Source organism: Trematomus bernacchii, unplaced genomic scaffold, assembly GCF_902827165.1.
Source record: "Trematomus bernacchii unplaced genomic scaffold, fTreBer1.1, whole genome shotgun sequence".
Taxonomy (NCBI): Eukaryota; Metazoa; Chordata; class Actinopteri; order Perciformes; family Nototheniidae; genus Trematomus; species Trematomus bernacchii.
The window spans coordinates 7,176,472-7,192,077 of NW_022988050.1; the positions used below are offsets into that span (position 1 = coordinate 7,176,472).

The window sequence follows — 15,606 nt, forward strand, 5'->3', positions numbered from 1 at the left end:
TAAAAACTACTAGTGCATCAACTTTTTTAAACAGATTACATGTTTTTATGTGTAAATCCTAATGAAAGTAACTATGGCTGTCAAATTAAGAGATAATAAATTATATTAATTGAAGTACAGTATTTTAGTAAATTACTCTCTACATAACTTAAAAAAAAAAAAAGTCCCAACATTACAGTAAAAGACGAGCTTTTATTTTTCGCAATAAGAAAAGCATGTCAATAATACTGTGACAAGTTTTAAAAATGATACATAGATCAGTGATAGAACAATTAACAATAGAAGTTTCCAACCTACCATCAGTGCCCTTTTCAAAACAGGTGGAACGAGTAGGGTAAAAGCTGTACTGACAGAACGTGCATTACAAGTATGGGTGGATGATAGCCAGGCGTGATCGACAATACATGAGATGAAGTCTTTTATGTTTGACGAGATGAAGAATTTCATTGCAAAAAATCATTTTCGTTCACTGGCCAGATGTTAAACACGTCCTGTAAAAGAGCACAAAAACAAAAAACAACGTGCTATACAAGTGTAAATGCTGCCTTTTGCAAACAGGACTTGCTCTTGAGCTTTTGCTGTACTGTTTGACTGTAAGAAGATGAACTGATCTGGTGTTTCTGGTAAGGCACCAATTACATTTCAATGGGACAGATGTGTTATCGGTGCTTTCGAGAGTAGGACATCTGTAGGTGTAAGTGTGTGTGTGTGTGTGTGTGTGTGTGTGTGTTGATTTTGGCCTGTTTCTGAAAAAAAATAAAAGACTTGCGTAATCTGAAAGCAAAGATGATGATGTGAAAAACATTTACAAATGAGTCTCTTAAAAAAGGAGGAAGACCATGAACACTGGCATTATGCTGTATACAGGTTAGGATATACAGTACAATAAATATAAATAGACTAAGGGAAAACTGAAGAAAAAAACATTTATGGACAAAACGCTTTACATTCGAGTCAAATATACAATGCAGCATGGAGAAGAAACAAAAAACCCTGCACGTTGATTCTATAAATTTGCCGAGTGAGCCAAAAAACCTGAACACGCGCTCGCAAGAAACCGGTGTTGTCCTATAAAGGCTGTCCTGAGGTCAGTTTAGACATTGAACTTCCACAGCATATTGACTCTTGCTCTATGGAGACATGCTGTCCCAGGAGAACCTTAAAAAAAACGTATGCCATGTTAAGTCTTCTAAAAATCAATCATGATGCTTACACTTCCAATGAATTTCTACCAACTGCTCACTTCTGAAAGTATAGGCAGTTTAACAAGATTTCAATTTAGTATCATTTTGATTTTGGCAAAAGGGGCATGCTCTGATCAGCTGATCCAAACCTCCTAAAAAAAAAAGACTTAAGCACTTTCTTATTTACAATGTTAATTCTTAACTAAAGTCTCTCAATTATCCTTCCCACTTTTTGTTAGCATCAATGCGGGGCAGAGTTTAAGAGTGTATGGAGTAATCAAAAACACCTTTAAAAAGAAAAAAATAGTGGGGAGATTTTGCGAGACACTCAGGAGTGTGAGCGTCAGGAGGTGACTGTGGGTCCAACTTGATTCTGTCCACTGCAGGGCGGCATTTTCCCGCATGCTCCTTCACTTTAACCAAACTGGAAAAAGAAATTTCCAGGTCCAGAGTCTTGAAAAAAAGAAAAAGAAAGTTAGTTCATATCATGTGATTTCTCTTATCAATTCTTCTGTGTTCAATAAACTAAAGGATGTCTGAACTGGGCAAAACACATACCTGGACTGGAGTCAAAACTATATCCTCCCCCTCCTCCTTGTCCTCCTTGTCCTCCTCCTCCACCTCCACCACCACCACCATGGCCGCCAAAGAAAGCCCTGAAGATGTTGTTTGCATCAAAATCTAGGAAAAGATAATGTAGCAGAATTAGCTGGTGACGATGAGGTCTAGGTAGAACAAGATGATTCATTAGGCTAAACAGAGTCGAGGTGAATCAAGCTATTTGACACTGAACATATCATAATACAGTGTCACCACTGCATTGCATATGTACACTACAGAGAGATACAGGAAACAAAAAAAAGGACGTTTTTTTTATAGTGTCCTTTACCTAAAACAAACCCTTAAAGGTAGGGTAGGTAAGTTTGAGAAACCGGCTCGAGATACACTTTTTGTTATATTCCATGGAATGCTCTTAACATCCCGATAGCAATGAATATCTTAAGTGCTTTGACAAAAAATCCATTAAAAAATTTCATCTGTGGAAGCCGTAGTACTGTAAAAAGCACGACCAATCATTTTAGCCGGCCCGGCTAAAATAACTGGATGGCCTACCTGCCTGTCAGCCTTCCATCGGGGCACAAACTTATCTCGTGCCCTCATTGGTCATGTGCGCGTTCGTGTGTGTTGGAGGAGGGGCTCTATAAGGAAGTGGCAGATTTTCTCCGGTTGTGTATTTTCAAATTCTAGCGATCTCGAGCCGGTTTCTCAAACTTACCTACCCTACCTTTAAGTTAAAGGTGGGTTATTGGGATCCGTTAAGGACTCAGTACCACAAAATAAAGATGTTTTTTATAATGCTTGGAGTGCAGAAATTCATATTTATAACAACCAATTACTGTGTAACAGTTAACCAGCATGGACAGTACCAGGAAATCGAACCAGTTACATGGAATTCAAGTTATTATTTACAATTGTGCTTTTCCTGCAAAAATAAGCCATCATTTCTGCTTTGAAAAATGTCTTTTGATCCATCATCTTTGCATAAGGTATCAATTTGCATAGACTCTGCAAGTGTATAGAGTGGCGAAGTCCCTCCCACTTACTTCCGGGGTATGGGACCTTATTCCGGAAAAGTTATGCATTGAAGTCAATGGGGAGAGAAAATTTATCTTTCGATCCCGTTTGAATTGTGCCATGAATTACACATATGATGTTTGTCAATCTTAAAAAATCATTTCCATGTCAAAAAAGTCACAGTTTGTCGTAAAACTGTTGAAATATAAGACTATGAAAAATACGTAACTAGAAAGACTACAAATCCCAGAGTCGCGTAAGTGATGTCACAATTGTTTACCTCCACCATTCAGATACCTAAGATCAGCGCAATATAGATATAATCTATCTATATGGCGCTGGCTAAGATAAGATAACTTTAACAAGATGCCTGTGTGCTTAGTACCAGGTTGTTATTATACCAGCAATGGGTCTTGCTCGTTCTTTTGCTTCCCGTCTGATGAAACGACCAGGAGTGGCTTGATCAAGTTAGCTACCTAGCTAGTAGCTAGCACGTTAGTTAGCATTACAGCCTTGTCATTTTTATTAGCCTTAACATGAAGTAACATTAAGTAACCCAAAATGTTAAACAGTAAGAGTAGTAGTCATATTTCGTGAACCCTTTGAATAGTACTGTCACCGGTGTGATCATTCTATAATACACCATTTAATTCCGGGGGAGAAATGCTAACGCTAACGTTAGCATCGGCGATCTTTTCTACTTCATGCTATCTGCACAAATGGTTGACATTAAACATTAAAACGACCAGGCAGTTCAGAGAGAATCAAAGGAAGGCAGGCTTTGCATGACATTCTTCAGGACGTGTTTCATTGTGGTGATAGTGAGGATAGTCAATCGTTTGTTGACAAGACAGTAGTGACGGCCATCTTGGTGACGTGTGTGGTTGACCAGAGATGTAGTTCATTGAGCCTTTCACACAAACAAATGTGTTACTTCACAGTTTTACGACACATTTTAATTTTTTTGACTTGCAAAATTATCTTTTAAATTGACAAACATCATATGTGTAATTCGTGGCACAATTCAAACGGGATCGAAAGATAATCTTTCTCTCTCCATTGACTTCAATGCATAACTTTTCCGAAATAAGGTCCCATGGGGCTCAACCGGAAGGGGAGGGACTTCGCCACTCTATTGACGCACATTTGTTTATTTTGCATAACCTGTGTAATGACAGCCTATAAACTGTGACTCGACATTGTTCAATCAGACACAGAGAAACACAGCATAAAAGAGACATATGATTGTGTTTTAAAATATATACCTTTAAAATACTTTTTGTAAAATACTGACATCCCACTGATGCCTTGCAGGTTCAATGTACATTTATCAAGGAGAAAAAAAAAGGTGTAAAAACCTCTACCTCCGCCGTCACAGGAGCCTTCGTCCTCCAGGTCGTGGCCGCTGTCGTAGCGCATCTTCTTCTTGGGGTCGGAGAGCACAGTGAAGGCCTCGCCCACCTCCTTGAACTTCTTCTCCTCCTCCTTCTGAACCTCTTGGGTCGCTGCACTGTGGCGGTCTGCAAGACGATTAAGCAATACAGAAACCTTGAGATAAATAATCCTTCAAATGTAATCAGCAGGGTTCATACACTTTTTCACCAATGATTTTCAATGACTTCTCCATGACCTTTACCTAATTTTCCATGACCAAAGAAATTACTCTTTCTCAGCGGTACCACTGAAAATGGTTTATTTTAACATGGAACAGGAAAATAAGATCTGAAACATGTGGTGCCTATCTAAAACAAATCAAATAGTAGGCTTACTAGCTTCTACACGCTAAAGCAACTAAAATCTCTCACCAGCAAAATACCTCGTCAGTTAAATGCCATTTTACGTTTCATTACTATACAGTATGTATTATCATTATAGTGTTACTATTTCGGCGATTAAATAAAATATAAATTATATTTGATGCAACTTTAGTAGTTACATTTCCATGAAAAATATTGTTTTCCATAACTTTTCCAGGGCCTGGAATTAGTATTTTGAATTTCCATGACTTTTCCAGGTTTTTAATGACCGTAAGAACCCTGAATCAGAGGTGGTATCCTGCATGTTGGTGCAAAGACCAAGAGACCTACCAGGGTGGTGCATGAGGGCCCGTTTGCGATACGCTTTTTTGATCTCGTCTTCGGTGGCGCTTTTGCCGACTCCCAGCACCTTGTAGTAATCTTTCCTTTTACTCTTCTTCAGCTCCAGCTGTGCCGTCTTCAGCAGATGCTTGTGCTCTAAAAAGGGATCAAATGTGAGGGGTGAAATTCGAGCCAATCTATCAATTAAGAAAAAGTAACCATGCAGAAAACAAACACACAACAAACACCAGCTTACCTGACGTTTTTTCTGTCTGGTAAACTTTTTCATAGTCGCGCACGGCCTCCTCATACTGCTCTGTGTTCATGAAACTAAGAGGTCACAAAAGGTATTTTAAAAAACTGCACAATACTGAGCATACAATAAGTCAAATTGTCTTCATGTCTGTGGAACATACCACTGAGCTCTTCTTAGGTAGGCCTTGATGTAGGTATCATCGAGTTTGATGGCACTGGTGCAGTCTTCAATGGCTTCATTAAGTTTCCTCAGCTGTAGAAGAGGAAAAAGAGCCTGAACACTTTGCAAGATTGCTATTTAAAAGCATATATTAAGACAGCATTCTTTATAAAATGCCTTGGAATGGCAATATGCCCTTTAATTCCTTACCTTTACTCCTGCCGTGGCTCTGTTGCAGTAGAGTTTAGCGTTGGTCTTGATGTTGTTGGGGTCTATCGTCAGGGCCTCGGTGTACAGCTTGTAGGCAGCGTCATAGCTGCAGCTCTTAAATGCCAGGTTGCCCTCATCTTTTTTGGCTTTTAATGCTTTGGCATTCTGATTTAGAAAGGGAACAATTCATTATGTTACTTTAAAAAATATTGACTCAAACTTGAAGTGAAATTTAAGCCAGAGTGTGTCTGTAAAAAACACAAGTTCTTTACACTGTTTTTCACAATACCAAAGGTGTGTGTATAGAGTGCCACAGTGACGCGTCCTAAAACACGGAAGTAAGTTAGCATTTTACCACTTCCGGTTCCTTCGACAAAAAGCATGCTAACTTACTTCCGGGTTTTAGGACGTGTCACTGTGGCACTCTATGGTGGAGGGCTAACAAGTCAAACAAATCAACATCTATCTAGTATTTCTTAACTGTCTTTGTGAGCATCTTGCTTATATTTATATATGCACTTTGCCTTTTCATCATGCCATAAAGGATTAGCCATAGCAAGTGGTGAACATATAGAAAATCTGAAAATGTGTTGCACTGTGCCAAAACATACACCACTAAGATAACACTGGCAGAATGTCATGCAAATCTGGATTGTATTAATGCAAAATACTTGATTTTCTCAAATAGATACTGCGTGAGGAGGAAGAAAATAATTCCAATCTTACCCTGCAGGCTAACCGAGCCTTCTCGTGGTCAGGAGCCATGCGCAGAGCCTGGACAAAGAACTGTACGGCTTTATCGATGCAGTCCTCGTAGTAAAGACAGAGGCCTCGGACGTAGAGTGCGTCTGCGTTCGTGGAATCCATTCGAAGGATATCACTGTAAAATAAAGTATAGTGAAAGATCTGAAGAATCTGTAAATCTAATTCCTTTTCTTAGAAAGCAACTAAAGCAGAACCTGTAAACATATTTCAAGTTAAATCAATTCAAGAAAAAAATGCATCACGGTAACTGTAACAAAACCATCATACAGCGTGAAGTGAACAGCAGTGGTTCCTACCTTGCAACGGACTGGGCTTCTGGATAGCGACCCAGCAGAGCCAGACACTCGGCCTTGAGGATTTTGAAGCGGTGGCAGGCTGTAGCCACAACTAAGGCCCGGTCCATGCAGTACACCACCTGGATCAGCACAAGAGCCCATTAATACAATTCAATATTTGATTCATTGAGCAATGAATTAAAAAACAAACAAACATCAGTATGACGAGAAGTATGTAAATAGTGTGCAAACTATGGAAATGGGGTTTTTTAGATACGCTTTTTATCGTCATACATGTAAACAGAAGGCACCGGGAAGTTAAGATTCTGCATTTTACCCGCCCTAGTATAAGCAGAACTATTAAACACAGTTTTCAACGGACAGTAAGTATTTGTACAAATAATCAAGTAGATGCCTGTAAACTCTGTCAGCGTGTTTAAATCTGGGGCTTTTACAAACCAAAGCATATTCATGAATTATAAAAGGTTGTTGCTTGTATTTTCTAGTTATGATTATGACCATTAAACATAGAAATACCTCAATGCAAAGAAAAACTAGTCGGACAACGTGAACAACTGATCACATCTTTAATGGGCTGTACTGTTATGGCGCATTTCCACCACACGGTCGGCCTCGGCCACGCTCGGTACTGCTTGGCCGCGTTGGGCCTTAACAGGGCCGGCTCACTTCATGCTGCGCTTCCATTACAGTTTAGGAACTGGGGTAGTTACTATAGTAACGCAGTGTAGGCGGAGCCGTGACGTCATCTTCAATGAGAACCCCAGAAAAACAACACAGCCGTTAGCTGTTAGCACTCAGAGCTCACAGCTCCTTATATATGTTCAGAAACTCGACAAAAGTTAAACAAGTACAAACCACAGACTGCCTGTGTCATGGTGAATACAGTCGCTGCTTTATTTATGTCTGTATACGCCGTTGTTGTGAGTGTGGACGGTCGGAGCATATACTGCGTTAGCTTAGCCAATCTCCATTTAGAAAACACGCATTTTAAAAGGTTTTTCGCCTGCCGTCTGTCTGCAGACTTGACAAAGCATTAATTCATGGTTTTTACTAACCGGTATCAGTATGTTGTTACTTCGGCATCATTTTGAAACGTGTATTACAATTAAATCACGGTCAAATATGTCCATCTTGTTGTAGTTCTAGCCCTCTTGCCAGCGCTCCTCTCTCTAGTTTAGCATACTCAGCCCGACTCAGCCCTGTTTGTTGGCCCCGATAGAACCACAATTGTGTCGGGCCAGAAAAGAGGTGAAAAAGTGGCCCCGGGCCAGGCTGGGCCGTAACTAGGCCTAGTGGAAGCGCAACCAAAAACAGGCACGGCACGACACGGCACGCTTAAACCGCGCCATGGTGGAAATGCGCCATTAATGAGTTTGGTGGGGGGGAAAGAAATAGGGAATAAAATACCTTTCTGAAATCCCGTTTTTCAAAGCCAAACTCTGCCATTCGTTCGTACTCTAGTAGAGTTGAGGCAGTCTTATTCTGAAACATAATAAGGACAATAATCAAAACTTTATTTACATTGTTAAGAGATGGGTTTGAGTTACAAGATTCAGCTTTTAGCTTCAAGGCTGTTCTTAGTATGTTATTCAATTGAATGCATTCCTAAATGAGAATAACATGAAACCAAAAATGTTTAGGTGATCCGCACCTCCTGCAGGGCCTCTCTGTTGCTAGGCTCCAGCTCCAAGACCTTCTGAAAGCAACGATTGGCCGCCATGGCGTTTCCCAACAACAGGTGGCACTTTCCCTCACGTAGATGACCCTGGAGGACAGAAGGGAAAAATGTCCTACTTAAAACAGCGTAAAAACGTAAACCCACTTTTCTGTGTATCTTAGTGGCAGGCAAAGCAAAAAAATGAAGATGGTGTTCAAACCGACCTTCATGAAACATTCATCCAACCGCACAGCCTGCTGGGAATCTTCTAGGGCTTCACGAATGCGGAAGAGCATCATGAGGGTAGCTGCCCTGTTCCCATAATAACTGGCTGTTTTGGGACTGGCATCTTGAGAGAAAAGAAAGAAAACCCATGTCACAAAGGCAAAGTGAGATGGAAGGGCAAAAAAGTGATGAATACAGCAAATATATTGTAAGTCCATTAAAATGGCAGAAGTCAAGTTACAGTTTTAAAATACATGGAGGGGACATGTGATGGGAAATATCTAAGGAGGGGGCAATGACTCATATGTCACTAATGTATTTTGCTGATTTGCTGGGAGAGGGGCAACAAAATGAGGATATCAGCATTACTCGATAGGAGAATATGAATAAAGATTGGTCAATAGGTAAAGAGTGGTAATCTTACCTATAGCCTTGGTATAGTAGTTGAAAGCCTCGGAGTAATCTTTCTTGCTGTAGAATGCATTTCCTTGCTCTTTAAAGCCTTCAGCCTCACTGCAGAAAAAAAAACAGAAATCAATGTCAAGTTGGAACAGGTCAATTACAAATACATTTGTAATGTTCTCATCAAATATAGCTAAATCAAACTTTTCAGCAATAAATCAGACAATAAATGAAAAGCACCACATAAATCACTATTTAGAGAATTTTTTGAAAACAGACCAGCTGGTTTGCTCATCCGTTTCCATCAGATAATTTCTTGGAAACGAGGAAGAGCCTGAAAGGACTGAGTTAGTTACACCTGGAACTGGGACAGTAGCGCAGGGCACACTCCGTCCTGGAAGCTGCAGTACTAAACATAGCAGTGAAATTCACCTGCTGCAGTCCTTTCAAGAGCCAAGAGTTAAAAGGGTAAATCTACACTGCCTGGTTCAAGGAAGAAGCTGCCTCTGTGTGTGTCGAAGTATTCAAAAGAGTTGCTTTTCATGCCACACCCAAGTCAGTGACATCATGGGCAGTTCTTTCCATCAATTCAGATTGGGAATCAGGAGAAATGAAACCAAAAGATAGGAATGCAGCAACGATTTACTGCAAAACTGGGCTCTTTTAGTAAGGTCAACACAACTTATAACAATGATTAGTGTTTGATATCATAAGCATATTCACCCTTAATTTGTCATAAGAATATTACACTTTAAATGGTACTTTGTCAACATTTTGCCTTGAAATTTGAAGATTGCACTAGTACATTTTTTTTATTTCAATATGTTTTATATTTATTGTTGAGCTCTGACTTGGAGTTTGACCAGAAATGCAGCTGACTACTTATGCAACACATCTCACTGAACCCTTCAGAAGCTTTCATCAACACCTTTTATTATAAAGTGAAATCTTCAAATCCTCTTCAATCTATTATACTTTGAAGAGTTTTACCCCTTTGCCTAATTTCAGCCAGGGGATTTTTTTTGTATTACTTTAAATGGGTCACAAAACAATTACACTTTTCCTTTTTATATTATATGGCCGACTAATAGCTTTGCATAATTTCAGTTACAGAAATCATTCAAATATTAACACAATAGAGAGGGGAAACATGTCTTCTTTCAAACAATTAATTTTACATTTTGACACTAATACAGATTAGCTTCCAACTTTTTTGTTAAGCAATGTTAGCTCAAACTCAGACTGTCAACTTTACATTTCGGTTGTCAGGTTTTTTCAGCAGTGAAGTGGTTAATTTGTACATCATTTAGAAGATTCATATAAAAGAAATTGCATTTATCCAATTTGCTTTTTACTTTTGAAAACATTAATTTGGTATCACAACACTAAAGTACTACTAATTTGGGCCGTTTTAGATGTTTTAGGAAGTTTTAAAGACTTATATAATGACTGTTTCTTGATCTGATAATTTGAGTCCAGCTAAATGCTACCTCTTCTGGAACTTTCTAGAAAGATCTAAGCACAGAAAGCTGCTATTAGGCAACAAGAAAAATGCTGTACCTGTTTTTTTTTTAAAAACATGTTCAGATTTAAAATGTGTCAGTACAAATAGTTAAAATAACTAATGGGTCTCACATTACTAAATATTTTTAAAAAGCTGTAACCGAGCATGTGCCGAGACACGCTAATTTTCTTAGCTAGCTTCTCTTGACGATTCAGTTTCGAAGTGAATTAGAAGAAACCCACAATATGCGGACTGATTTAACCGTCACAACTACAATTATGCCACTGCCTGTTATTATGACAACTAATAAAATGTAAGATTTTGTATAAAGGGCCGTTTTTTCCCACGTAAAGCTAGCCTGGTTAGCTCGTGATCTCGTTGTTGTGTCCGAGCCTTGTCAGCTAGCGGCGGGTTGGTTCAGTCCGTGAATCCCGGGTTATTTTGATACAATACACACATCACAACTAAACACACACAACAATTAAATGTTTACCGCTCCAAGTCATCCTGATTAGGGATTTCAAGGTCTGTGTCCACCGGTACGTCGATGTCAACAGCTGCCATTTTTTCTGGAAAGGACGAACACGAACCTACGTCATTTCCGGTAAGAGAGCTTTTTTTTCTTCCGTTTTTGAGGTCATAAGTATAGACGTAACACTACATTTCCTAATGAACCCCGTCCTTTTAGGGTTGTTTCTTTGTTAAAATTAATGTTATTTAGAATCCTAAATGCGTAGCAAATAAGAAATGCATATCAGTAGCTAGAAATGTTTTTCTGAAGGAATTTGTCACCAATTGAAATGAATGAAATGATTATTTGGAAAAAAAAGCAGTTAAACTCTATTACAATTGTAATAATAATAACTATTATTATATTATCATTATTAAAGATAGTTTATTATTACTATTATAGACTGATAAAAGAAAACACATGCACAAACAATATACAAAACACAACATGTATTCTTGCATAACTTTCCCAAAGCAGGATTTGTATCACATCATCAATTATACAATATTACATAGTTATATCATATATGTGGCTTTAATCAATATTTAAAGTTATGTACATTTGCTTTTAAAAAGTATGTTCTGAAAAAGGAGGAAAATCACCAGTAATTACTGTTTTACCTTGTTACTGTGTTTGTGGTCATCAGGCTGCTATCTATTTCATTTAGCTGACGCTTTTATCCAAAGCGACTTACAATTATCAGATGAAATAAATGCTTTGGCTTACTTTGTATAGAGATAGTGTCACATTAAGAGCTGACACTATAGAACAACACAGTTAGTGTATCAATACAGTGATTTAAATGGCATTTCTGTTTTATTTATACTTATACGCTCTTACTTATGTATATTTTAGATTGATAAAAATGTATAATATTTCAGAAAAAGCCCTGACATCTCCGCTCCTATTCAACCCATCTTGCTTTTTGTTTTGCAAAATACCAATAGAGGGCACTAGAGTATCATAAGGTATCGGGTATGGGGCATACATTAGCATGACTTTCCCACTCAACAGTTTCCAGCTAAAGGATTGGAGTTAGAGTTCAGTGACTCTCCACAGTTGATATGCTCTACTGTACTTAATGATTAATTTTGTTAAAAAAATGTATTTATTATTTTCTTTTGCCTATGATATCCCTGACCTTTGAGTGATCTCAAATGAGAACAGTATCTTACTGATGATGCAATACTTTTAAGTGTTCTTGCCCATAACTATAATCAATCATGAACTACACCTTTACTCACTGTATATCTATCAGGACTCATTTTCTTATAGAAGAGACTCATATTTGAATATGAAGAAAGAAAATACCACAAGTGTAAAAAAGACAGTACCATTTATAAGTTCATATAGAATACAGTATTGACATTTTTTTCCACATAATCATTTACATTATTGCAATTGATGCACACTTACACTATTCATACATTTGACCAAGGGGCAATTCAAAACAAAATATTGCTTAAAATGATTTAATACAATCAGATGGGAGGGGATTTCTAAAGTAAAAGAAGATTGATTTTTAATACAATTCTCTTACAAAAATAACAGATTTAATAAAGACATCAAAGACACATTAAATAACTTGTGGATACATGATTTACATTTTGGGCAACAGCACACATCAGCGAGTCTGTTCATATGCGCAAACAGCATCAAGCTGTTGCTGAAAATTATTTATTCACACAAGTTTTTAATCTTATAACTTTAACTAAAAACAAGTCTTGAATGTATTTCCATATGGCGAGAATTCTTGGCATCATATCAGGGTGGTCGTTGATTGTCACCTCATAACACAGAGAGCAAGAGAGAAACAGACAGAGAAATGAATGTATTTATCTTAAATAAATTATAAAGAAACACATACATTTCAGACAATGGCTGTAGACATGTACATTTACTTAGAAGCAATATCCTCAGCAATCAATCTCCTTTGTCATTTCATTAGCAAACTGTATTTTTTCTTGATGTTGGTTATGAAGACTAAAGCAGGAATGAAGTACTGTACTTGTTTTCCCAGAGTAAAATTAGAAAGCTCTGAAATCTAAAGAATTTTGGCAACAAACACTTAATTACATTTACTCACGCTATTGTATTAGTCTAGGATTATCTTATAAATAAAACTAAAAGATGCTTGTCAATATGGCTTCCAGAGAGGTCCAGACCCCAGGGATCATGCACTCAACACAAAGTCGAGGGGAAACAGCTGAGCGATGGTCCTTCCATTTTGAAAGAGGAGACACTATGGTCAGTCAGTCCACACCAGGGAGTGGGCATACTGTTCTTATGACTAAAACCTGCCAAACATGACATGTTGATATGCTGCCAGCGCGGTCTGCGTTGTGTCCCGGTGTCCATTAAGGGGTCCCGTGCCTTATCCTCACCGTCCATGCTTGTCTTTCCTGCTAGTCCAGCTTTGGCTAGGTTATGTCCACTCTACTGTAAGTCCTCCAACCTAGCGTGGCTCATTGCTAGTAAGGAGAGAAGATAATAGGTGCATGTGTGGCCCTCAGAGGTCCTGGGGCAGGCCTGAAGAGTGTTGGGCTGATCAGGGGACCGTGGATGATGGCTGTGGGCCCCTGCGGCAGGCGAAGTCCCAAGGTTCCAGAAGCCATGGAGCACAAAGCAGCCTGATTGAGGTGGTTTGCCAGGAACCCCGCCGGCAGGGCCTTGGAAAAGTGCTTCTGCAGGGCCAGTTTAGTCTGAAACCAAAGTCACAATACATATCAAAATGATCCTGCTAACTGGTTTGCAATGAGATTCTAAGATGCTGAGGATTAGCCGTTATAACTTACCTTTACCTTGTTCCCCATTTGCTAATTAACACTTAACACAGAGTACATCTTGGTAACATGGGAACATCATTAGTTTTGCTTGTATCTAAATTGTTCATACACATGAAACAACAAATGGACAAATGTCAATTCTGACTTGATGATGCCTCTATAAAAAGGTCAGAGTATCATTAAAGGCATGACGATTCACCATTTAGTAACATCAATGTCTGTTCAAAATGTCATGGCAGTCCATCCAAGATATGTTGAGATATTTCCGTCTGGACAAGAGTGTGTTTTACCATAACAAATGGATTTATATTTATATATTTATAAACCATTAAGCAGTCATTAAACTTGTAAATATGTTGACACTAGATCAGGAAGAATTTATTATGTTATTTCAAATGTATGTGTGTGTGTGTGTGTGTGTAACAAATTCTCACCGCTAAGATAGCACTGGGCTGTAGTTTATTATAGGGGGTGAACTTCGCCTTGACAGGCTTCCCAGCCAAACGCTCTTTGTGTCTCCTGCTGCTCATGTGCTAAAAAGGGGCAAAAATATAAAGTTATTCAGTCAGGACAGCACTGATTAGGAAAACCAAATAGACAAATCTTGAATTGAGAAACAGCAAGGTTAGGGTTCTGTAGTAAAATCTGTCACATTTATAATATCAGGTTAAACCCACCTGCTTCAGCTGTGTCTCTGAGTTGACGGACACCTGGCACATTTCACAGTGAAAAGGCTGGCTGGATACACCCACCAAGGCTCTGGGCTTGCTGCCCATTCGCTGCTTAATTCGACTGGTGGGCCTGGGTGATGATGACATCCGGACCCTGCGTTGTGACTGGCTGCCCTTGTGACCATCAAGCATCTGTTTGTGCTTAGAACCTGAATCAGCCAATAAAGAGGACTGAATGTTAGAATAGAAAACTAGCTAACATTAAAGTGGCATTCACGATTCTTCTTGAACGTATCATTATGAAGTAAATGTTGATTGCGCATTGTAATGGCTCTACAATAGTGACACCATCGGCATTCAGATCATTTCTGTCAGCCTCTGGCTTGCGATCTCATGGGAAAATGAAGGCTCGATGTACGGCACACAAAGGAAGAGGAGAGCCTTGAAATGGGCCTTTACTTATGAAGCTAATACAATCATAATACGTAATAAGTAGGCTCTTTCCTCTGATACAAGACGGCAAACTTTGTATTGGCTCTACATTGTTAACAGCTGGTTTTAATTTGAACCTTTCACAAAAAAAGCCCCAAACATATACACTGAATCAAAAACTCCCAGAGAGATCTGCACCAGGAGGCATCTCAAAGAAATAGCTAACAACTCATCCAAAAATCTTACAGTATATACGGTTTCTAGGTCAAATTGGAATATTTATGGTTGTGTTTTGCTTTGGACGTCGGTTGCCATGTTGCAAACTACATTTCGATCTATTGTATCCTGGGTTGTTGGTAGCTCTGAGGAAAATGGAAAGCAACACGGCTGTCTTTGCAACAGCAGTGCCCACAATGATGCCAATTGGAGACATTAAAGGGGAAAAGTTGTCTGTTTCCACTAAATAATATCAGTAGTATTGTAGGACATACCACTACAGTGAGCCTCCAACTGTGAGCTCGAATTGACCGTCACTTTGCACGTAGGACAGTGAAGAGGATTTTTGTCGCTCTTGGCCTCCTTAGTCTCTTCCACCTTCCCCACCACCTCCTTCTCACCTCCCGTGGAGCTCCCCTGAGGGTCAGGTTGAGGGGCTGAACCGGACGCCGGGCTGCACTCCTCCACTGGAGGACTGTCAGAAGGTAGATCAGGAAGCTGAGAGTCGGCGCAGATTTGTGGAGACAGCTGAGGAGACCCGAGTGAAGAGGAGTCTGTGGGTAAGAGCTGTGAGGACGGAGAGGGAACCAGTGGGCTCTCCGGCACGGATTCTGGTTGCTGCTCTGCAGGTTGGGAGGAGGTACTTGGGCCTGTGGGAAGACAAATAAACAAAGAAGTT

At 39.2% G+C, this 15,606-nt stretch overlaps 2 protein-coding genes across 3 annotated transcripts in view; both read right to left on the reverse strand.

The window, feature by feature from the left end:
- Nucleotides 1–172: 172 nt before the first annotated feature.
- Nucleotides 173–10,919, reverse strand: LOC117473861 (dnaJ homolog subfamily C member 7-like). 2 transcript variants are annotated; one of them, XM_034119794.1, is made up of 14 exons: nt 10,805–10,919; nt 8,830–8,918; nt 8,405–8,529; nt 8,175–8,288; nt 7,931–8,005; nt 6,524–6,642; nt 6,189–6,342; nt 5,463–5,627; nt 5,254–5,345; nt 5,094–5,167; nt 4,847–4,993; nt 4,124–4,279; nt 1,743–1,865; nt 173–1,637 (listed from the first exon to the last, which is right to left on the reverse strand). In XM_034119794.1, the coding sequence occupies exons 1-14, from the start codon at nt 10,873–10,875 to the stop codon at nt 1,600–1,602; spliced, it is 1,542 nt and encodes a 513-aa protein (XP_033975685.1). In that variant the 5' UTR covers nt 10,876–10,919; the 3' UTR covers nt 173–1,599. The 2 variants fall into 2 exon arrangements, with proteins under 2 accessions (XP_033975685.1, XP_033975684.1); XM_034119793.1 differs by having other exon boundaries at nt 4,118–4,279.
- A 1,222-nt stretch (nt 10,920–12,141) lies between these two features.
- The window catches only part of LOC117473862 (zinc finger protein 385C-like), a 63,704-nt gene continuing 60,239 nt past the window's right edge, over nt 12,142–15,606 (reverse strand). Inside the window, exons 6-9 of the mRNA XM_034119795.1 lie at nt 15,203–15,577; nt 14,286–14,488; nt 14,043–14,141; nt 12,142–13,524 (exon numbers count right to left, since the gene is read on the reverse strand). Of these exons, the coding sequence (XP_033975686.1) occupies nt 13,294–13,524; nt 14,043–14,141; nt 14,286–14,488; nt 15,203–15,577 (908 nt within the window). The 3' untranslated portion in view covers nt 12,142–13,293. The remainder of the gene's footprint in view (nt 13,525–14,042; nt 14,142–14,285; nt 14,489–15,202; nt 15,578–15,606) is intronic.

Bases quoted from the DNA above. Each gene is read 5' to 3' on its own strand.
- LOC117473861 (XM_034119793.1), bottom strand. From the start codon at position 10,875: ATGGCAGCTGTTGACATCGACGTACCGGTGGACACAGACCTTGAAATC. The intron at 6,343-6,523 runs GTAGGAACCACT...TTTATTTTACAG, and splicing joins GAAGCCCAGTCCGTTGCAAG to TGATATCCTTCGAATGGATT. The intron at 1,866-4,117 runs GTTTTTACACCT...ATCTTTTCCTAG, and splicing joins CTGTGACGGCGGAGGTAGAG to ATTTTGATGCAAACAACATC.